Source organism: Trichosurus vulpecula, chromosome 6, assembly GCF_011100635.1.
Source record: "Trichosurus vulpecula isolate mTriVul1 chromosome 6, mTriVul1.pri, whole genome shotgun sequence".
Classification (NCBI taxonomy): domain Eukaryota; kingdom Metazoa; phylum Chordata; class Mammalia; order Diprotodontia; family Phalangeridae; genus Trichosurus; species Trichosurus vulpecula.
Window position 1 is genome coordinate 111,338,583 of NC_050578.1, and position 17,943 is coordinate 111,356,525.

Consider the following 17,943-nt stretch of genomic DNA (forward strand, 5'->3'; position numbering starts at 1 on the left):
GCCCCCAGTTTGTCAGGCCCTGTTCTGGGTGACTTGACCATCTGTTTAAAAGACAAAAGAGATATCCTCTGTTGTGCTACTAATATTAATCATATTAATTTAATTGACATTAATATTAAGCCCCTCATATTAATCAGTAGGTCAGAGACTTCTTGTGATTTGGTTTTGTATCTCCTGATGAATAAATGCTAGTGGAACTGAACTAAATTGATTTATTGGCTTGCTTATCCTATTCAGAGCCTAAAAATAGTCTTTATGAATTTGACCCACAATTCTACTGTCTTCAAAGGAGAAAAGACACAAAGGAGAAGACCCTCAAACACATCAGTCATACTTCCATTTTTTCCTTGCTTAGATAACAATAATAATGCAAGAAGTCCCCAAAAGGTCATAATGCTATTCAAGTTTAAGATAGCGCTAAGACTTTTGGGAATACCCTGTATAACTCACATTTACCTAGCTCTCTAAGGTTTGCAAACACACACTTTATCTCATTTAGTCACACAATCCACCCCCTAAAAAAGGTGGATTCTACAGATCTATCTTCAAGTTACAGGCAAAAAAAAAAAGGGAGCTGAGGCTTAGAGAGTTTCAGTGGCTTTGTCCATGGTCACCCAACTACTGTTGGAGTGGAATTGGAACCAAAGCTTGGCACTCCATGGACCACACCAGGCTGCTCTTCACAGTCCCCTGTCACATGGGCACATGATAACACAGACTTTTTCACCAGTTATAATCATTCCCAAAAGTGTTTTAAATTCTGGTGGGTCTCTATGTCTCTTTCCCTTACCCTAACACTTCGCAGTCTTTGCACTTGATCTCCTAGACTCCTACACACTAGGGTCAATTATTATTTGCCAGAGGGAAAGGGGTTCAATTAATACCTCCCTGATAGAATGAGGTAATCATTCCTCATCAAGCTCTACACAACACCTTTGGAATTCAAAACAGCGAAGGTGGCATTTAAGCCAAAGTGTTTCTCTTCCAGTGTAAAAAGATGAAAGCATTTCTCTTTCATTGATCAGATGGCCATACAAAGTGGCCCCCCCAAAGCTTTAATCTTTGCTACCACTCTGGAATAGCTATGGATGTGAAAAGTGCCCTGGATTTCTGCTGACCAAGCACGGCAGGCACTTAATTCTTTAATCAGGTAGTCATCTAAGGGAGGAGCTCTGAGAGTCTGAAAGCGGCCCAACCACATTTCCTATACGTAGTAACTTAAAAACTGCCTTTCGGAAAAGAAAGAGTTCACATCGTGGGAAGAATGCATTCCAACCTCATAGCGACTATTACTGATATTCTTAAGCAACAGAGAAATAGAAGAGTCTCATTTTGGGTCTGGGTTTTGAAGCTGTGGAAGAAACCTTATTTGACGATGATGACGGTTAACTTAGGTGGCACAGGAAGAACAAGAGACATCCTGCTGAAATGGAAAGGGAGTTGGATCGGGCTGGGCAACTGGCACTGGAGGGCCAGAGGTTCAAATCCTCACTCTTCCAGTTATTACCTGTGTGACTTTGGACAAGCCACTTGAACTTCCTGCATCTTTCATTTTCTCATCTGGAAAAAGAGGGGATTGGAAAGATGATCTCTAAGGTGCCTTCAAATTCTAGACCTATGAGCCTAAAAAGAAGGAAGGAAAAAAGCCAAAAAGGGGAACCATGAAAGAAAAGAGCCCTATCTTGGCCCTCTCCTCCTGAAATTATCCATCGGTCAATAGGCATTTATTAAGCTCTTATTACCCTAAGCAGGGTGGATATAATGAAAGGCAAAAGCAGTCCCTACCCTCAAAGAGCTTAAGTTCTAACGGAGTAGAACACATGTCAGTAATTAGGTACATACAAGAGGAAAGGGAAAGAAGGAGGAAGGGAGAGAAGAAAGAAAGAAAGAAAGAAAGAAAGAAAGAAAGAAAGAAAGAAGAAGAAGAAAGAAAGGAAAGGAATGAAGGAAGGAAGGAAGGAAGGAAGGAAGGAAGGAAGGAAAGGAAGGAAGGAAGAAGAAAGAAAGAAAGAAAGAAAGAAAGAAAGAAAGAAAGAAAGAAGAAAGAAGAAAGAAAGAAAGAAAGAAAGAAAGAAAGAAAGAAAAAAAGAGAAAGAGACAAGTGAAGAAAGAGGAAAGGAGGAAGGAAGAAAGATTAGTTAGAAGGTAGAATTAGACAAGGAAAGGTGAAAGGGGAAAAAGAGAAGGAAGGAATTAAGAAAAAAAAGTGAGAGAGAAGGAAGGAAGGAAGGAAAGACTAGTTTTACTTCCAAACTTCTAAATTAGACTGACCCATCACACTTTCATTTGCTAGAGACAATAATCCTCTCAAACTGAACCTAAATATTTTTAACCTTCGCAATCACATCTTCCATTCAAACAAGTAACATCCAAAAGAACCATTTCACAACAGAATTGACACATTTCCCCTCTGAAACTGAAATTGGAATTTTCTGGGGTTTTTTTAAAAGAAGGGACAATGTATCAAGGAAAAAAAAAAGGTTTCCAAATATTTTAACTACAAGAGTGGAGGCAACGCGAAAATAAATAATGAAGGAAAAGCAAAACAATGAGAGAATAAAAGTTTAGTATTTTTCTTCCCTTTCAAAAAGATCTGGGTTTTTTACATTGAAAATAACTCTTGGCCCTAGAAAATATTGTTTTTAATCCACAAAACAATGTGACTGCGTTGTTTTTTCCCCTTTGGAGGCACTATTTTTAAAAAACTCATAACACAGGATGCACCTAGGTCAAATATGAATTCAGAAAAAAAAAAGTAAAAACTCACCACAACATAAGCAATACCCTTCATCCTCTTAACTCTTCATGAGAAAGGAAGAAAATCCACTTTTAGAGCTAGAAAGGAATTTCCCAAGCAGAAACAACTTAGAAAAAAGAAAACAAGGAATAACAGAAATGCCATATTTTTCATGTAGCAACTCACGTTTCTCAAGAAGTGTCATTCCTTTGAGACGCAGATTCCTTCTGAACTGTGTGCCTGCCACTGCTCTCCTAAGCAAGACCACGTGGAAAATTTTTGTTATAGATAATACTGCAGGAGAGGGCTTGGCAGTTACAAGTTGTAATCAGAAGGGTTCAAGAACTAATGTAGAGGAGATAACAACCAAACAAGTATTTTACTGCAACGGTCTTAGCTTTTTTTTTTTCTTTTTTTTGGGTGGGGGGAGCCAAGAGCTGCTGTGGAAACTGTAGCCTCACAATGGTATGCATTCAGCAAAAGTTTTGTCTTCAATTTTGGAAATGATAGATTTTTTTTTCTATTTTTGAACAAGAAAACTGTTTCTAACAGAAAAAAAATCCAGATAAATTAAGGGAGATCCACATTCCTTTTCCAATTATCTGGCTGTAAGCTTTTACAGACATCTGTCCACTGTAGGTCTACATTTAAACTGTAAAACTACATTTGAACTTATAAAAATGTTTGAACAAAAGACGAATTGGTCTTGGTTTGGTGTAAAGTTGAGTTCATAATTTTTTAATCAGCTAGTCTTCTCTTAGAACTATGTCGGATATATGTATGTATACTATCTATGTGAAATTCTTCTAACGCTTAAGGAAGCTGAATAGGATAGTGTTTGTAAAATGCTTTGCAACCTTAAAGAAAAGTATGATACTGTCATCATTAAGCGTTCCACTTCTCTTACCATCACCTTAAACTCTATTTTAAAAAACGAACAAAACCTATTCATTTCAATCCTTTGACGTCTATAATTTCACAGGATTATTTAGAAACTGGAAGAAAGCTTAGGAAGTATCACCATCTTCATTTGAAAAAAAATCAACAAGTAAGGTTACACAGTTAAGAGTAAAGCAATCTCTTCCCCTCCCTCCCCCCCCCCCCCGCCGCCGCCCCTTTAAAGACACAATACAAATACAGGGTTATACAAAATAGGTATAATACTACAGGAAAGCATTAAAAGCTCACCCTTCATTTTAAAGGGGAGGAAACTGAAGCTATTATTATGTGATAGCTGAAGATCTCTATTAATAAAAAGAAGAGCCAGTCAGTCCTACTTACCCACCAATAAACAAATGAAAAAAGTAGCAAGTATTATTGTCTATTTCTTAATGTGTGTAGTGAGAGGGAACAGAGGGTTAATAAAAAGGACGGCTGGCTAAGTACTTGTTGCAAGAATGGGATAACCAAGACTTTCAGACACACAGAAATGTGACCCTGTCCAAGGTCAAACAACCAAGTACAGTTTTGACCTATACTTGGTGGATGTGAACCAAGAGAGCTGAAACTGACTTAATACCTTCCACCAAACTGCTCAAAGTGTCTTAACGCAATCCAGTGGTATTCTCATGTCTTCTCTAAACGACATTTGCAACCAGGCTAAAATGGCTTCCAAAGTCCAGAATAAGACACCAACCACACAGGGCAGCCAGCCCTGGTCCTTCCTGGATTAAACTCAGAAGCAACGAATCAAAGCCTCCTTTATTCTGACTCCACAACACACTATGTTCTCTCTCCCCCCCACCGGTTGTCAACTAACAGCTTTGCCCAAATGAATTATTTGGTTAAAAAACAAGCATGGAGAAATCTTAAACCCCACAAATCCTTCAGAATTCTCATAGCCCAGGTGACCAAACAAGGTTATTTTGTTTTTACTTGTTTGCCTTTTTTTTTTTAATTCCTTCCCAATTTGATACAGAAAATTAGCTTGGTGTCAGGTTTCAACCTGGAGTGAGAGGTCAGGGCAATATACACAGACTCCTGACTGGACAGGCTTACAATTGATGTTCAACCTAAGCATGGATAAAGAAACAAGTTTTAAATGCCACATAACCATGAGAATGAAAATAGATTTTACTAACAAACTCCAGTCCCACAGTTGTAACTGTCTATTCAGCATCACCTTCAAATTCAATATATCTAAAAAAAACTGAACTTCCCATCCTTCTTCCTGATTTTCCTAATTTCGCAGGATATAAGATTAGAAGAAACCTTGGAAACCAGCTAGAGAGAAAACTCCCTCTGCCTTGCTTGTATCTTATAGATGAAGACAGTGAGGTTAAATGAATTGCCAAAAGTTAACCTAGACTTGGAACTGGGAAACTGACAAGGAGTCTTCCAGATCCAAATTAGGTGCTTTACCTGCCATTTCTGTAATGGTACCATCATTCTCTATCCTGATCATCCCCACAAAAATCCCTCCCTGAAGGAGACTAGCCCAAAGTCAAATAACTCCATCCAAGCCAATCCTACACAACATGTATTTTTTTTAATCGGTTACTGTCCTCAAGGAGGATATATTCTTCTGGGGGTTGAGGGTGATAGACATTTAAGTACAGGACATGATTATTTCAGAAAGGAGGGAAAGCACTGACAACTAGAGAAGGCTTCCTGTAGGAAGCAGCATATGCCTTGAAGGAAGCTAGGAGTTCTAACAGTCAGTAATGGTGACGGAGTACAATAAAGTCATGGAGGACACCCATGGAAAGCAGGATTTGGAAGGATGAACAGCAAAGAGGTAAAGTCCCTCTTTTGTACCTTTAGAATGGCTATTTCTTTTTTTTTTTTAGAACTGCCTTGTGAAATCTCGTGTACTGTTGTCCCCAACTATTACTTAATTCCTGTATTACTTAAATTTTCATGACTTATGCCTCATCTATCTAACTAGATTTGTTGGTTGTTGTGACCCCATTTGGGGTTTTCTTAAAGATACTGGAGTGGTTTGCCATTTTCTTCTCCAGCTCATTTTACAGATGAGGAAACTGAGGCAAACAGGGTGAAGTGACTTGCTCGGGGTCACATACAGTGAGTGTCTGAGGTCGCATTTGAACTCAGGTCTTGCTGACTTCAAACCCAATTCTCTAGCCACAGCACCACCTAGCTGCCCTCCTAATTAGATTCCAAGGCATGGACTTAATCTTTGCATAGGAAGGAGCTAGGTAGAAGCAGTGACTAATGTACTGGAGCTGGAGTAAGGAAGACCTGATTTAAATCCAGTCACTTTCTAGCTGTGTGACCCAGAGCAAATCACTTAACCTCTATTTTTCTTGGTTTTCCCATCTGTAAAATAGGGATAATAACAGAAACCTACCTCCCAGGGTGGTTGTGTGGATAAAATGAGATAATTACTAGCAAAGCCCACTGTAAACCTTAAAACTCTTTATATAAATGCTAAGTATTGTTAAGTCCCTTTAATTAAGTACCTGCTGGGTTTTTTCTACATCACAGAACACCCAAATGTCCAAATGATATCAGGTTTCTCCAGTTTCAGGCGTCAAGTATTTTCAGCATCTCAAGAAAAACTGACAATACTGCAATACAGAGCGACAGAATTCAAATCAAAGGGATCATTCAGTCTACCCTCTTAACCGAGGCCCATCAAAGTCATATTGCCAGTATAGTATAGCTGTAGCCTTTCGTGTTAGAAATCTATGACTAACAGCATCAGATTACTTTTTTTTTAAATGAAAATAACATATAAGTACATTGATGATAGTGCCTCATATCTGAGTGTTAGGGTGGGGGGACAGGGAGAAAGGACGACTTGGGCTGGACCTCTGACATGAGGAACTCCCAATACAGCCAGAGGTTAATTCATCTGTTAATCTGCAGTCTTATACATGGGGGGCGGGGAGGGTGGTGAGAAGACTGAAAGATGAAATAACTTGGCCAAGGTCACAGAGCTGGCATGCATCTGAGGCAAAACCCAGGCCTTCTCAGGCAGGTAGGTGGCGCAGTGAGTAGTGCACCGGCCCTGGTGTCAGGAGGACCTGAGTTCAAATCCAGCCTCAGACACTTGACACACTAGCTATGTGACCCTGTACAAGTCACTTAACCCTAATTGCCTTGCCTTTCCCCCTCCAAAAAAAAAAAAAATCCAGTCCTTCCCAACCCTGAGGCTGGTCTTCTCTACTCAGCAAGCTGAGGCAGGGACTATCTGGATTTTTCATCTACATCTCCAGGACTTAGCACAGTACTAATTTATGTGCTCCTTAAACATTTGCTGACAATGATCTTGGGACAAGTCGCTTTACCTCTGAGCCTCGGTTTCCTCACCTGTAAAATGGGAATGGTAATACTACCTCCTACACCTCATGGTGTTTCTGTGGTAAATGTAAACATTTTTTTAGCTCTTCAAACTAAGCACTGTATAAATGTGAGTTCTTATTGTCTGTGAGGTGAATTTCAAGGTAGACTGAGAATTTTTTCTTTCATTTGAGCTTTAAAAAAATTTTAGGTTAGTTTATTCTTTAAGTGTCCGTTCCAGAAACCTCTTGTGGCAAAACGCACACTGAAAACATCAGTCAGCTGTCAGCTCTATCACCCAAGTAGGATTGTAACAGCTACTGGCACAGCCACTGACAGTCAGGAGTTTCCAAGAATTTCATCGAATTAAAATACTCTAAATTGAATTACTACTTTCAATACTCAACAAACACAACCTCCTATAACCAATCAAGTATTCAGAAACAACTTAATGGATGAAGCCTAACAAAAACTTGCAGTATCACGGCTGGTATTTTTATTGTCGAAACGTAGCCTTTACAAGAAAAATTACAAAAACAACGGTGCCGTTCTACAAATACCACACCAAACTCAAAAAGCTTCCAAAAGTTAGTCCATGATCTCCAAGATGCTAGCTTTCAGACATGGGGAATTGGCAAATTTTACATGAGATTTTGAGTAACTTATCCTTAACCTCAGGAACCAGAACATAAGTCTGTTCCAAAGACAAGGTTTTAGAGTTACATAGAGCTTTAAAGTTTGCAAAGCTCTTTAATGACAATAATAATAGCTAAAATGTATATAGCACTTACTATGTGCCAGGCACCCTACTAAGTGCTTTGCAATTATTACATCACAACAATCCTGGGAGGCAGGGGCTATTATTATCCCCATTTTACAGACAAGGACATTGAAGCTGAAGGAGGTTAAGTGACCAGGGTTGGACGGCTAGCAAGTGTTGAGCCAGGAGGTGAAGTCAGATCTTCCTGATTCAGGCACTGTGCCACCTTCAGATATTTTATCTCATGTGTGCCCCAATGATCACCATGCCCACCATACAAATAGGGAAGTTGAGGCTTAGAGGTTAAGTGACTTGCCCCAAATCACACCTCTGTTAAGTGTCCAGGACTAGATTCAAACCCACATTTTCCTGATATCAATTTCAGCATTTAATTTACAGAACCAGATAGCCATTGCAAAGTAAAGAGGCAATCAGATAACTGTGATACTAATATAAATTAACACGGACTGCTTCCTGATGGTTTCAGTTTCCTCAAAAAATGAGCTCAGACTGGATGGTTTCTAATGCTCCTTCCAGGGGTTTTGATTTAAGACTCACTGAGTCTTAAAACAGTATTTTTTAATTAATAATTCCTTTTGTATAACTCCCACTGATTACAAGGAAGGGTTAAAGGATCTCTTGACTGCTAATGGCAAAATCAAATTTGAAGCTCATGAGGGAAGAGACAAGAGTGGAGCTGCCAGACACCCCTCACTGGCATCTCGACCAGAGGCTCCAAAAACAAACAGACAATACAGCAGGAATCCAAGAATACTTCTTAAACCTATGCAGGGCTGGTATGTGATCAGGCACCAGGTGTCAGACATGTGCCCCGGCCCCCCCACCAGGATATTTCTGTTTTCAGGCATACTCCCTGGGCTCAGACAAATTTGACAGCTGCTCTGCAGACAGAACCCAAGCTGGGTGCCCAATATAAACCCCAAGAAGTGGCTTGGACCCCATTCTTGGACCAACTGTCAGTGAGCAGGTCGCTGGGCTATGGAGCCAGGAGCGAATTCCCCCCCCCCGCCCCGCCCGCCATGAGCACCCACCTGCCTAAGAGCTGACAGTTGGTACAAGGAAGGAGCCCAAACTTGGTGTCTGGGCTTAAGGCAAGGTGTACAGGGAGACTCTTCTGCAGGTAGAAAGAATGCCCATCTGGGCCAAGACCAACCACTAAATTTCATTCTTGAATATTTATTACCTTACCTAGAATTTAAAGACCCATTCAAAATATCATGCATGCTCTCAAACAGAATTACGTGATGAAAAGGGTGCACGTAGGGTATAGAAGAAAACTCACTGTGTTTGGAGGCAGGGCACCTACATTTGAATCTTGACTCTGCTAAAGCCAAAGTCAGGCAAATCACAGAGAATCATAGATTTAAGGCTGAGACTTTAGTGTCCATTGAGTGCAGCCCTCTCACTTTACAGATGAGGAAACTGAAGCAGAGAAAAGTCAAGTGACTTTGAAACATTTGGCCACAGAAACAGAAAATGGGCAGAAGTGAGATTGGCATCCAGATTCTCTGACATCCTCTGACACCCTCTTGGGGCCTTACTTTCCTTGTCCGTAAATGAGAAGTTTGGGGATGTTCCTCTAGAACCCTCCCCTCAAACTTTTTTAATCCTATAATAAAAGCCTCTTTACATAGCGTCATAAAGGAAGAGGGTTCTGTTGATTTGTCTGAGAATAACATGGGAAAGTTTTATGGAGGACTCTTCCTGTGGAGAAGGCTAAGGTTTCATTCTTTGGAACCCTCAGTGAAGCTAATCTGTACGTGAATATCACTGGAAGAAAGATTAAAAACAAACAAAGGTTTAATATCCAACATGGTCAGAAAACAGTAACATGGTAAAAAAGCAATGGAGGTATTAAAGAATAGATTTTTATTTTTTAGAAAAGCAAAGAATGGGGCAAATGAGAAAAGACTTTGTTTAACCCTTGGGCAAACACAGGAATTAAAAAAAAAAGACAAAACCAAAGGAATGAAAGGATGGCAAGAGAGGTGTCTCTACTCTATATAAGGAAATCTCTCCCTTTATTAATATCACTCTCTTTAATTTAGAAAAAAAATTCAAGAGGGGCTTGAATAAACTATAGTAACATACCTCACGGAGGAAAACCCCTTTTTCTAAAAATGCCATTAAAGTTATTGATTTCCCCCCCAACATTAGTGCTCAAGCCCTCTTGCAGAAATTCTGTATTTGCTTCTCAACGTATCTACGTTATCCTCTCACCCCCAGCAGAACGTAAACTCCTGGAGAGCAGGATGATTTCTTTGTCTTTGAATCCTAGACTCTTAAGCACAACTTCTAGCCCACTGCATTAACTAAGTAAATGCTTACTGAATTGAAGGAGCAGGAAGGGATCTTAAATATCAATTAGTCCAACCCTTTCATTTTACACATAGGACAACTGAGGCGGAAGGTGGGTGAGGGAAGGAGGATTGAACAGTCCAAGGTCACAGGGGCAAGAAGCTGTAAGTGACAGAGCTGGGATTCCACTCTTGGTCTTTAGACTCCAAATTGAGAGTACTCTGCAGGAGTCTGAGCCTCCCTGCCCCCCCCACCCCGAACTTCTAAGCTCTCTTTCCACAGAGAATCAAAAGTATAAAATCATAAACAAGCTATGCTGCTCTTGCACTGGCTTACCTAAAATTTCATCCAGAAAACAAGGATTTTTCTTTTAAAAAAATTTTTTTAAGTCAAATATGAGCACTACATCAATACAGGAACACAGCTTTGGAGTTCAAAGAGCTCATCATCAGGTGCCATTCCGACTGATAGACACCAAGACCAAAGCAGAAATAACCTGAGAAGAATAAAACCTTCTACTCAACCAACATGACAGCTAGAGCAGATAAATAAGGCCAGACTTAAGCTGGAGAAGTGTGGCAGAGTGGATAATAATAGCTTGCATTTACATAGCACTTTGAGGTTGGCAGAGTGTTTGCCGTATGTTAGCTTGTTCGATCCTCAAAACTTGTAAAGATCGAATCAGACAACATATCTAAAGCTCGTTAACTGCTATATAAACGCTAGCGATCACCATCAGAAGTAATAGGAGAAGTGGAGAAAATTGAGTCTAGTATTATCCCCATTTTATAGGAAAGAAAATTGAGACTAAGATTGATTAAGTGACTTACCCAGGGTCATACTTACCACATGCCTAAAGCAGGATTTGAACCCAAGTTTTCCTGACTCTAACACTCTATTACCATTCTCAATTGTCTCCTCTCAACTGTCTAACACTATTACTCACCCCCAATACTTTCTCGCTAGTCAAGATGACTTCAGTTTAGGCTGAATCTCCATTCTCATACCTATCAGCTCTAGGCAAGTCATTTAGCCTATACCCTCTATTGTACCTACCTCAGTCGAGTCTCCTGGGTTTATCTAAGTCATAGACCAGTGGTTGGTTATCTGCTGACACACTGGGAGATCCCCCTTGACACTTAGTTATAACTCAAATTGTAATCCACCCCCTTATCCACTCATCTCCCTCAATTCCTAGTTAATACCATTTCACTCCCCCAACTTTTTTATGTAGGTTTTTCCTTAAGAGTAAACGCCATTTCGATTGCGCATTAAGGTAGACAAAGAACCTTCCCCTCAGAGACCAAGTTAGAATGCAAGTATTGCTGTCATTCAGTTGTTTCCTGACCCCATTTGAAGTTTTCTTGGCAAAGAAACTGCAGTGGTTTGCCATTTCCTTCTCCAACTCATTTTACAGATAAAGAAACTGAGGCAAACAGGGTTAAGTGACTTGCCCAGGGTCACACGGCTAGTGTCTGAAGCCAGATCTAAACTCAAGAAAATGAGTCTTCCTGACTCCAGGCCCAGAACAGTCCACTGTATAACCTAGCTGCCCCACAAATATTAATTATCTCCATGTTATAGATGAAGGAAATGAGGCCCAGAAAAGCAAAGTAATTTGCCCAACCAAAGTTAGAACCAATATGTGAGAAAGCTGGAAATGAAATCCAAGGGCCTCCGAAGTCCAATACTTATTCTATTATATTAGATTGTCATAAGACCTCCTTGACCAGTGTCTCCAACCTTCATTTCTCCCCACCCCCCACCATCCGTCTCCCTTGACATAAAACTGTGGGCATTTCTCCTAGGTGAAGCCTTTCCTCAAATACATCAGTCGATGCCAAGCTCTCTTTCCCTTCTAGTTCTAAAATTCAAATCTAGGGTCTCTTAGATTAAGATGGTGGTATAGTTAATGTGACTAAGGACAGCTGACATTTGTTAGAACGTGAAGAACAGGTCTCACTAATGCTGCAGTAAGCAGAGACTCTGTGTGTGTGTGTGTGTGTGTGTGTGTGTGTGTGTGTACAGAGGGAAGAAGTACAAAAAGAAACATGAAAAGACAATGCTTTTTTTGTCATAGTGTGTTTGTTGGAGGGGAAAGAACTGCCTTGAACATAATACTTCAAAAATATATGTCGAATTCTGGTGTGTACAAATCATGCTTAAATACATACTGACTTGTGTTATATTTTACTATGCCCAGCAATTTTTCTCTCTTGTCTAAAACTGTAATCTGCTTGAGGGCAAGGAACCTCTGTTCTATTACATCCTACAACCAAAGCCTGAAGCTCTACATTCAAGAAACACTAGGGGCATCTCAGCCTAGTGGATACTGGGCTGGCCTGGGATTCTGTAACCACCAGCAGGTAAGTCAATTAATCTCTATGACCTTCATCTGTAAAATGAGGCTTGTTATCTGTAGTGTTTAACCCACAGATTTGTTTTAAGCTTCAAACTCGATAATAAATGCAAAGTGCTTTGCAAACTTTCAAAGGGGAAAGGAATAAGCATTTATTAAGCACTACTATGTCAGGCATTGGGAGAAGTGCTTTTAACAGTTCTCTCATTTGATCCTCACCTGGTAGGCAGGTGCTGTTATTATCCCTGTTTTACTGCTGAGGAAGCTGAGGCAAGCAGAAGTTAAGTGACTTGCCATGGATCACACAGTAAGTGTCCGAGGTTACATTTGAACTCAGGTCTTTCAGATTCCAGGCCCAGCGCTCCATCCACTGCACCACTAGCTGCCTCAGCACTACGTGAATGTCTATTATTATGATTACTTATTGGATCTAAGCCATTCCTTTCCTATTTTCATATGCATATGATCTTTCAGAATTTGTCCTGGCACACTCAATCACTATAGAGGCAACATAATACGGTGTCAATAGCAAATCCTGAGTCAGAAGGTCTGGGGGCAAGTTCTTGTTTGACAGATCACTAGCCAAGTAACACCAATTCAACCTTCTTTCCCCTCCAACAAACACACTATGACCAAAAAAAAAAAAATAAAACAACTCCTATCTGCAAGGACATAACAAACTAATAAGGTTACCAGACATACACAGTGTATGAGAGGAACAAAGGAGAAATCCATTCTTCACTCTCCCTCAACCCACACTTCTAATCAGTTGCCAAGTCTTGTGGATTCGACCCCACAGCATCTATCACTGCTAACCCCTTCTCTCCACTCATCCTGCTACCACCCTAGTTCACATCCTCACTCTCTCTTGCCTAGGCTATTGAAAATAGGCTGCTGATTAGGCTCCCTTCTTCAAGTCTCCCCTCACTCTAGAATCCATTCTCCATGGTTTCCATAGTGGCATTCCTAAAGCACAAGTCCTATAGCATACCACTCCCCTCCTCAAATTTCAGAGGTTACCTATTATCTCTAAATCAAATACAAACTTCTCCGTGCTGCATTTAAAGCCTATCACTCCGTTCTTCCTTCTAGGCTTATCCCCCACTAGACTGTGAGCTTTGACCTAGACTTAGAGAACAGAAGGCATTAGTCCTGCCTTTGCATTCTAAGCACTTGGCACAATACCTGGCACATTGATAAATGGTGCTTAATAAATGTTTTTTCACTGACAACTCCTTTGCAAATCGTAGAGTCCACAGAAACTGGCCTTCCTTCTGGTGCTCACACAGATCCACCCCATTTCTCATCTCTGTCTTTTCATGGAATACTGTCCTTCCTCCTATCTCTTCCTCTCGGAATGCCAGCAATGGAGCCAGGAAGACCCGAGTTCAGGTCCTGATTCTAATGCATATTAGCCTAATAAGGATTTAGGCTTCCCCTCTCTCAGGGCTCCCAGGCAATTTTCTAACATTTTAAATTACAGATCAAGAAAGTTTCCAGACCCGAAGTTCCCTATGCTGATGAAATCACAGATCCATACAAAAACAAAACAAAATTCATCCTGTTTCATGGAATTGTTTTCAGCACATGTGAATAAATTAATGCAAAGGCCTGCAAATACAAGGCTGCATGTTAAGGCTTCGAATTTTTCCTCTGGTTCATAATGTATTAGACTCCTAACCCCCTAGAGACAAGAACCATTTATTCTCTACTACGCATTCTGGCCTCAAGGGAGCCCAGCTAGTGTAATGCTCATTTCAAGATGGCCACATATGTTAACCAGACAAGCAAAGCAGTGATTTAAACTCCTATAGAAAGTAACTGTTTCTGAGAATCCCCTTCTTTCATCCAAACTGTTTAAGAAAGTCAGGCCACAGCTACACTTGATGAAATGGGCCATCCTTTACACCACCTTCCAGTGTCTGGAACTTACTACTTAAGTCACTCCCCAGGCCTCAGTTTCCCCATCTGTAAAAGGTAGTGGACAGGGCCTGGACCTGTAGTTCCATTGGTATAGCAAAGTCCTTCTACCAATTCAGGTCACCAACTTTTCTGCAATTTTCAGCTTTAAAGAGTTGTCTAGGGCAGAAGTGTCCAACAGGAGGCATGTAGCTGCCTAGTGTTCGCAACCCAGATTAAAATGTAATTGGGAAATATTTAACAAAATAAATAAAAGTACAATATGAAGTCATTTTTAGTCTTGTCTGAGTCTCTGTGACCCATTTGGGGTTTTCTTGGCAGAGATACTGAAATGGCTTGCCATTTCCTTCTCTAGCTGATTTTACAGATGAGGAAACTGAGGCAAATAGGGTTAAGAGACTTGTCCAGGGTCATACAGCAAGTAAGTGTCTGAGGCCACATTTGAACTCAGGTCTTCCTGACCTCAGGCCAGGCACCTAGCTGCCTATAACAGTAGAGATAATGTTAACATCCGATTTTCTAAGTCAATATGTGGCTGGCAGAGAGCATTATGTTTTTAAGTTTGATACCAAGGAGCCAAAAGGAGGTGGCAAGTGCCCAGTCACAAGCCAGTATGTATCTGAGGCATGGCTGGAATCAAGATCTCACTGGCTCAAATGAGCTCTCATATTCACTATTCCAAGACTACCTGATAACAGGCTCAACTAAAGATCTCTAGGGTCCCTTCCAGCTCTAAACTTTATAACTGCCTACAAAAATGACCTTTCAACTCCCTAAGTTTTACATGAAAGCGAAATTCCTCCATAAGACAATCAGACAAAAATGAGAAGGAAAAGGCAAGACTGTGCTGATTGGGTGTAATTTGTGGCATCGAGCTTTTAAAGCAGTAATTAATACTTATTGATAAATACAATTCTGGAAGAAAGTAAACCAGAAATTCACTGAGGAGACCTTAGAGAAGTTGAGTAAACAGTAACTTTAGCTAAAATCTTATCCTTTAATCATAAAAAAGATAAAACATCTACCAGGAGGCACAGGTGCCCAAATGCAAAAAGTTCTGATCTCTGCGGGCCCGTAAAAACGTACAGGAACATTGTTATAAGAAAAGCATGTGGCCAAGACAAAAGTGTCATCCCTTTCCTTTTCAGGAAGCAGTGGTAAAGACATTAATCAGTTAAAAAAAAAAAGGCTCCAGGAAGCAGGATCCTGGAACTCCCAGAGTGGGACGAAAATCTCCACTTAAGTCAAGCTGGTTCTTTCAAGGAATTGTTTTTCCAACAGCTCTAAAGGTTCAATGAAGAAACAGCTCCTTGTATCAATTACATGGATACTGTTTTTAATCGACTCTGGTGCCCAGGGAAAGAGGCCCTTCTGTGATTTCGATTCTGACATCAGCAGTCCTTCTCCTACGTGACTTGACAGCGCATCTGAGGCGCTCTAAACACCAGCCCTTTCCCGGGTGAGGAAATTAATCAATCGGTCTCTCGGCAAACCACTATCGCTTTCCTTGCAAAACAAAACAAAACAAAAAAAACCCAAACTCTAATGTCACCTCGATTCCGCATTTCTGTTCAGCAAACGAAGGGTCCTACGGGAATAATCCGTCCCTTGTACGTCTAAAATGCAATTCCTGGATCCTATCCCCCTAAGGTTCCCTGTCCTCCCTCCTTTCCTCCCCAGCCCCCCAAGAGCAGAGAGGGGGTTGTGGCGGGGGGGGGCGGGGTGGGGGAGAATCCAGCAGAAAAACAGAAAAGGGGAGACCGAAACAGAGGAAAAGCAAGGGGCGGGAGGGGGTAGGGCATCATCAAATTAATAATATGCGTGTGTGCCAGACTGTAAGACTTCAAGATGTATATTCTAAGGAAGAGCTTCTCTTCCCGGCTCCATGGAAAAGGAGTAACAAAACACTAACAGCCTTTTTTCGTGTTTTTTTTTTCCTCCCAGAGAACTCCTGGGTCTGGGTCTTACTGCTTTGGTTCTTAGGGCTTTAACCCGCAAATGACGTAGTTTTCAAGAAGGGAGGGAGGAAAGTTGCTGGAGAAAGTCTCACGTCCGTGTGCTTGTGTGAGGGTGTGCATATGCGTGTGAGTATGTGTATGTGCACTTTCGTGTGTGTGCTGCATGTGAGTGTGTATGTGAGTGTGTGTGTGTGTGTGTGTGTGTGTGTGTCTGGCCAGAGAAGGGGGAGAGGGAACTGGGTGAGGGTGGGAAAGCCACAGAAACGGCCGAGCTTGGGATCTAATGTTAAGGCAAATCTCAGGGCGCACTCACACGCACTCACAGTCGGCGGCCGACCCTGCCCCGGGGAGGAGGGGGGCGGGAGGAAGACGGGGAGGCGGGGAGGGAGAAGAGGCAGGAGCACAGCGCCCGCCCGACGGCCGGCTGGCCGGGGGCGGCCAGGGCCGAGGTGCGAAGCCCGCTCCAGGTAGAGCGCCCGCGCGGTACTTACGTAACGCTTCAACTTCTTCTCTGGAGGAGATTTTCGGAGCCATCCCGAGCAAACCACTTCGCCGCCGCTCATGGTGAGCGAGTGTCTCCCGGGCTCCGCCGCCGTCGCCGCCGCTGCTGAGTCTTGCGAGGGTGGGGGAGGCGGGAGGCAGGGGGGCGGCCAGCAGCAGCAGCCCAGGCGGGCCGGACCCTCGCACGCCCTACGGCCGCTCCGGCCTCCTCGGACGGCCCGGGAGGAAGGGCAGGCAGGCGGGAGGAGACAGGGAGAGTGGGGCGCCTCTGCGGGCTCCCCAGCAGATGCGGAGAGGAGCGGCTCTGGAATGAGCCGGGGCTGGCCGGGGAGCGCACTCCCCCTCCTGGGCTCTGCTCTTTCTCTCTTTCCCTCCCTCCCTCCTCTCTCCCTCTCCCTTCCCCGCCCCCCGCCCCTGTCTCTGCTCCCGGCTCACACAGACATGAAAGGAGGCTCCGACGGAGTCCGCCCCTCCCGCGCCTCGGCCGCCGCCGCCCAGCCGCCGATCCCGTCCCGCTGCCCGAGAGCGGGGGACGCGCGGGGAGCAGCGAGCCGGAGCCCGATCTCGAGCTCCCTGCCCGCCGGCCCGCCTGCAGCCGCAGCCCCCCGGGCGCGCCCCGCTCTGGGCAGCCGCCCCTGCGTGACTAGCGTCTCCCGGAGACTCTGCCTGGAGCGGGAGCCCGAGCCCCTGGCCTCCCCACTCGCTCCACCCCCTGCTGGAGAGGCTGCACTGCACACACACACTCACACTCACACTCACACACACACACAGACGTGCACAAAAGCACCCTCCCTCTCGAGTTCCCTGTCTCAGCAGCCCCTAGTCAACGCCTCCTTCCCAGGCCTTTGGGGAGGGCGCCCTAGGGGCGCGCAGACAACCCTAAATGCGCGCTGGGGCTTTGGGAACTGGGGAGCCACCAAAGTTCTACGGTTCGAACTCGGGGCCCCGCAAGGCCCTGGAGCGGGGATTGGTTGGGGGAGAACCGCCCTGGGGCTGGGGGGAGGAATCCTCCCTTCTCTCGCCTCCAGTGGAAGGTGGAAGAGTGAGGAGGGGGCCAGTAAGCCCGGCGCAGAGCTGCTGCGAGACTCTCCTCCCTCCGCTCCCCTCCTGGGAGTGAATTCCACAGACCTAGCCCTCCTTTTTC

General features: G+C 43.1%; 1 protein-coding gene across 4 annotated transcripts in view; it reads right to left on the minus strand.

The window, feature by feature from the left end:
• Positions 1–17,125, minus strand: part of GAB1 (GRB2 associated binding protein 1) — a 185,757-nt gene extending 168,632 nt beyond the window's left edge. For 2 of the 4 annotated variants that reach the window (XM_036763024.1, XM_036763023.1), the window contains exon 1: positions 16,790–17,123. In XM_036763024.1, coding sequence (XP_036618919.1) covers positions 16,790–16,861 — 72 coding nt within the window. In that variant the 5' untranslated portion in view covers positions 16,862–17,123. Of the gene's footprint in view, positions 1–16,789 lie in introns of all 4 variants that reach the window. The other 2 variants (XM_036763021.1, XM_036763022.1) reach the window with 2 other exon arrangements.
• Positions 17,126–17,943: the final 818 nt, after the last annotated feature.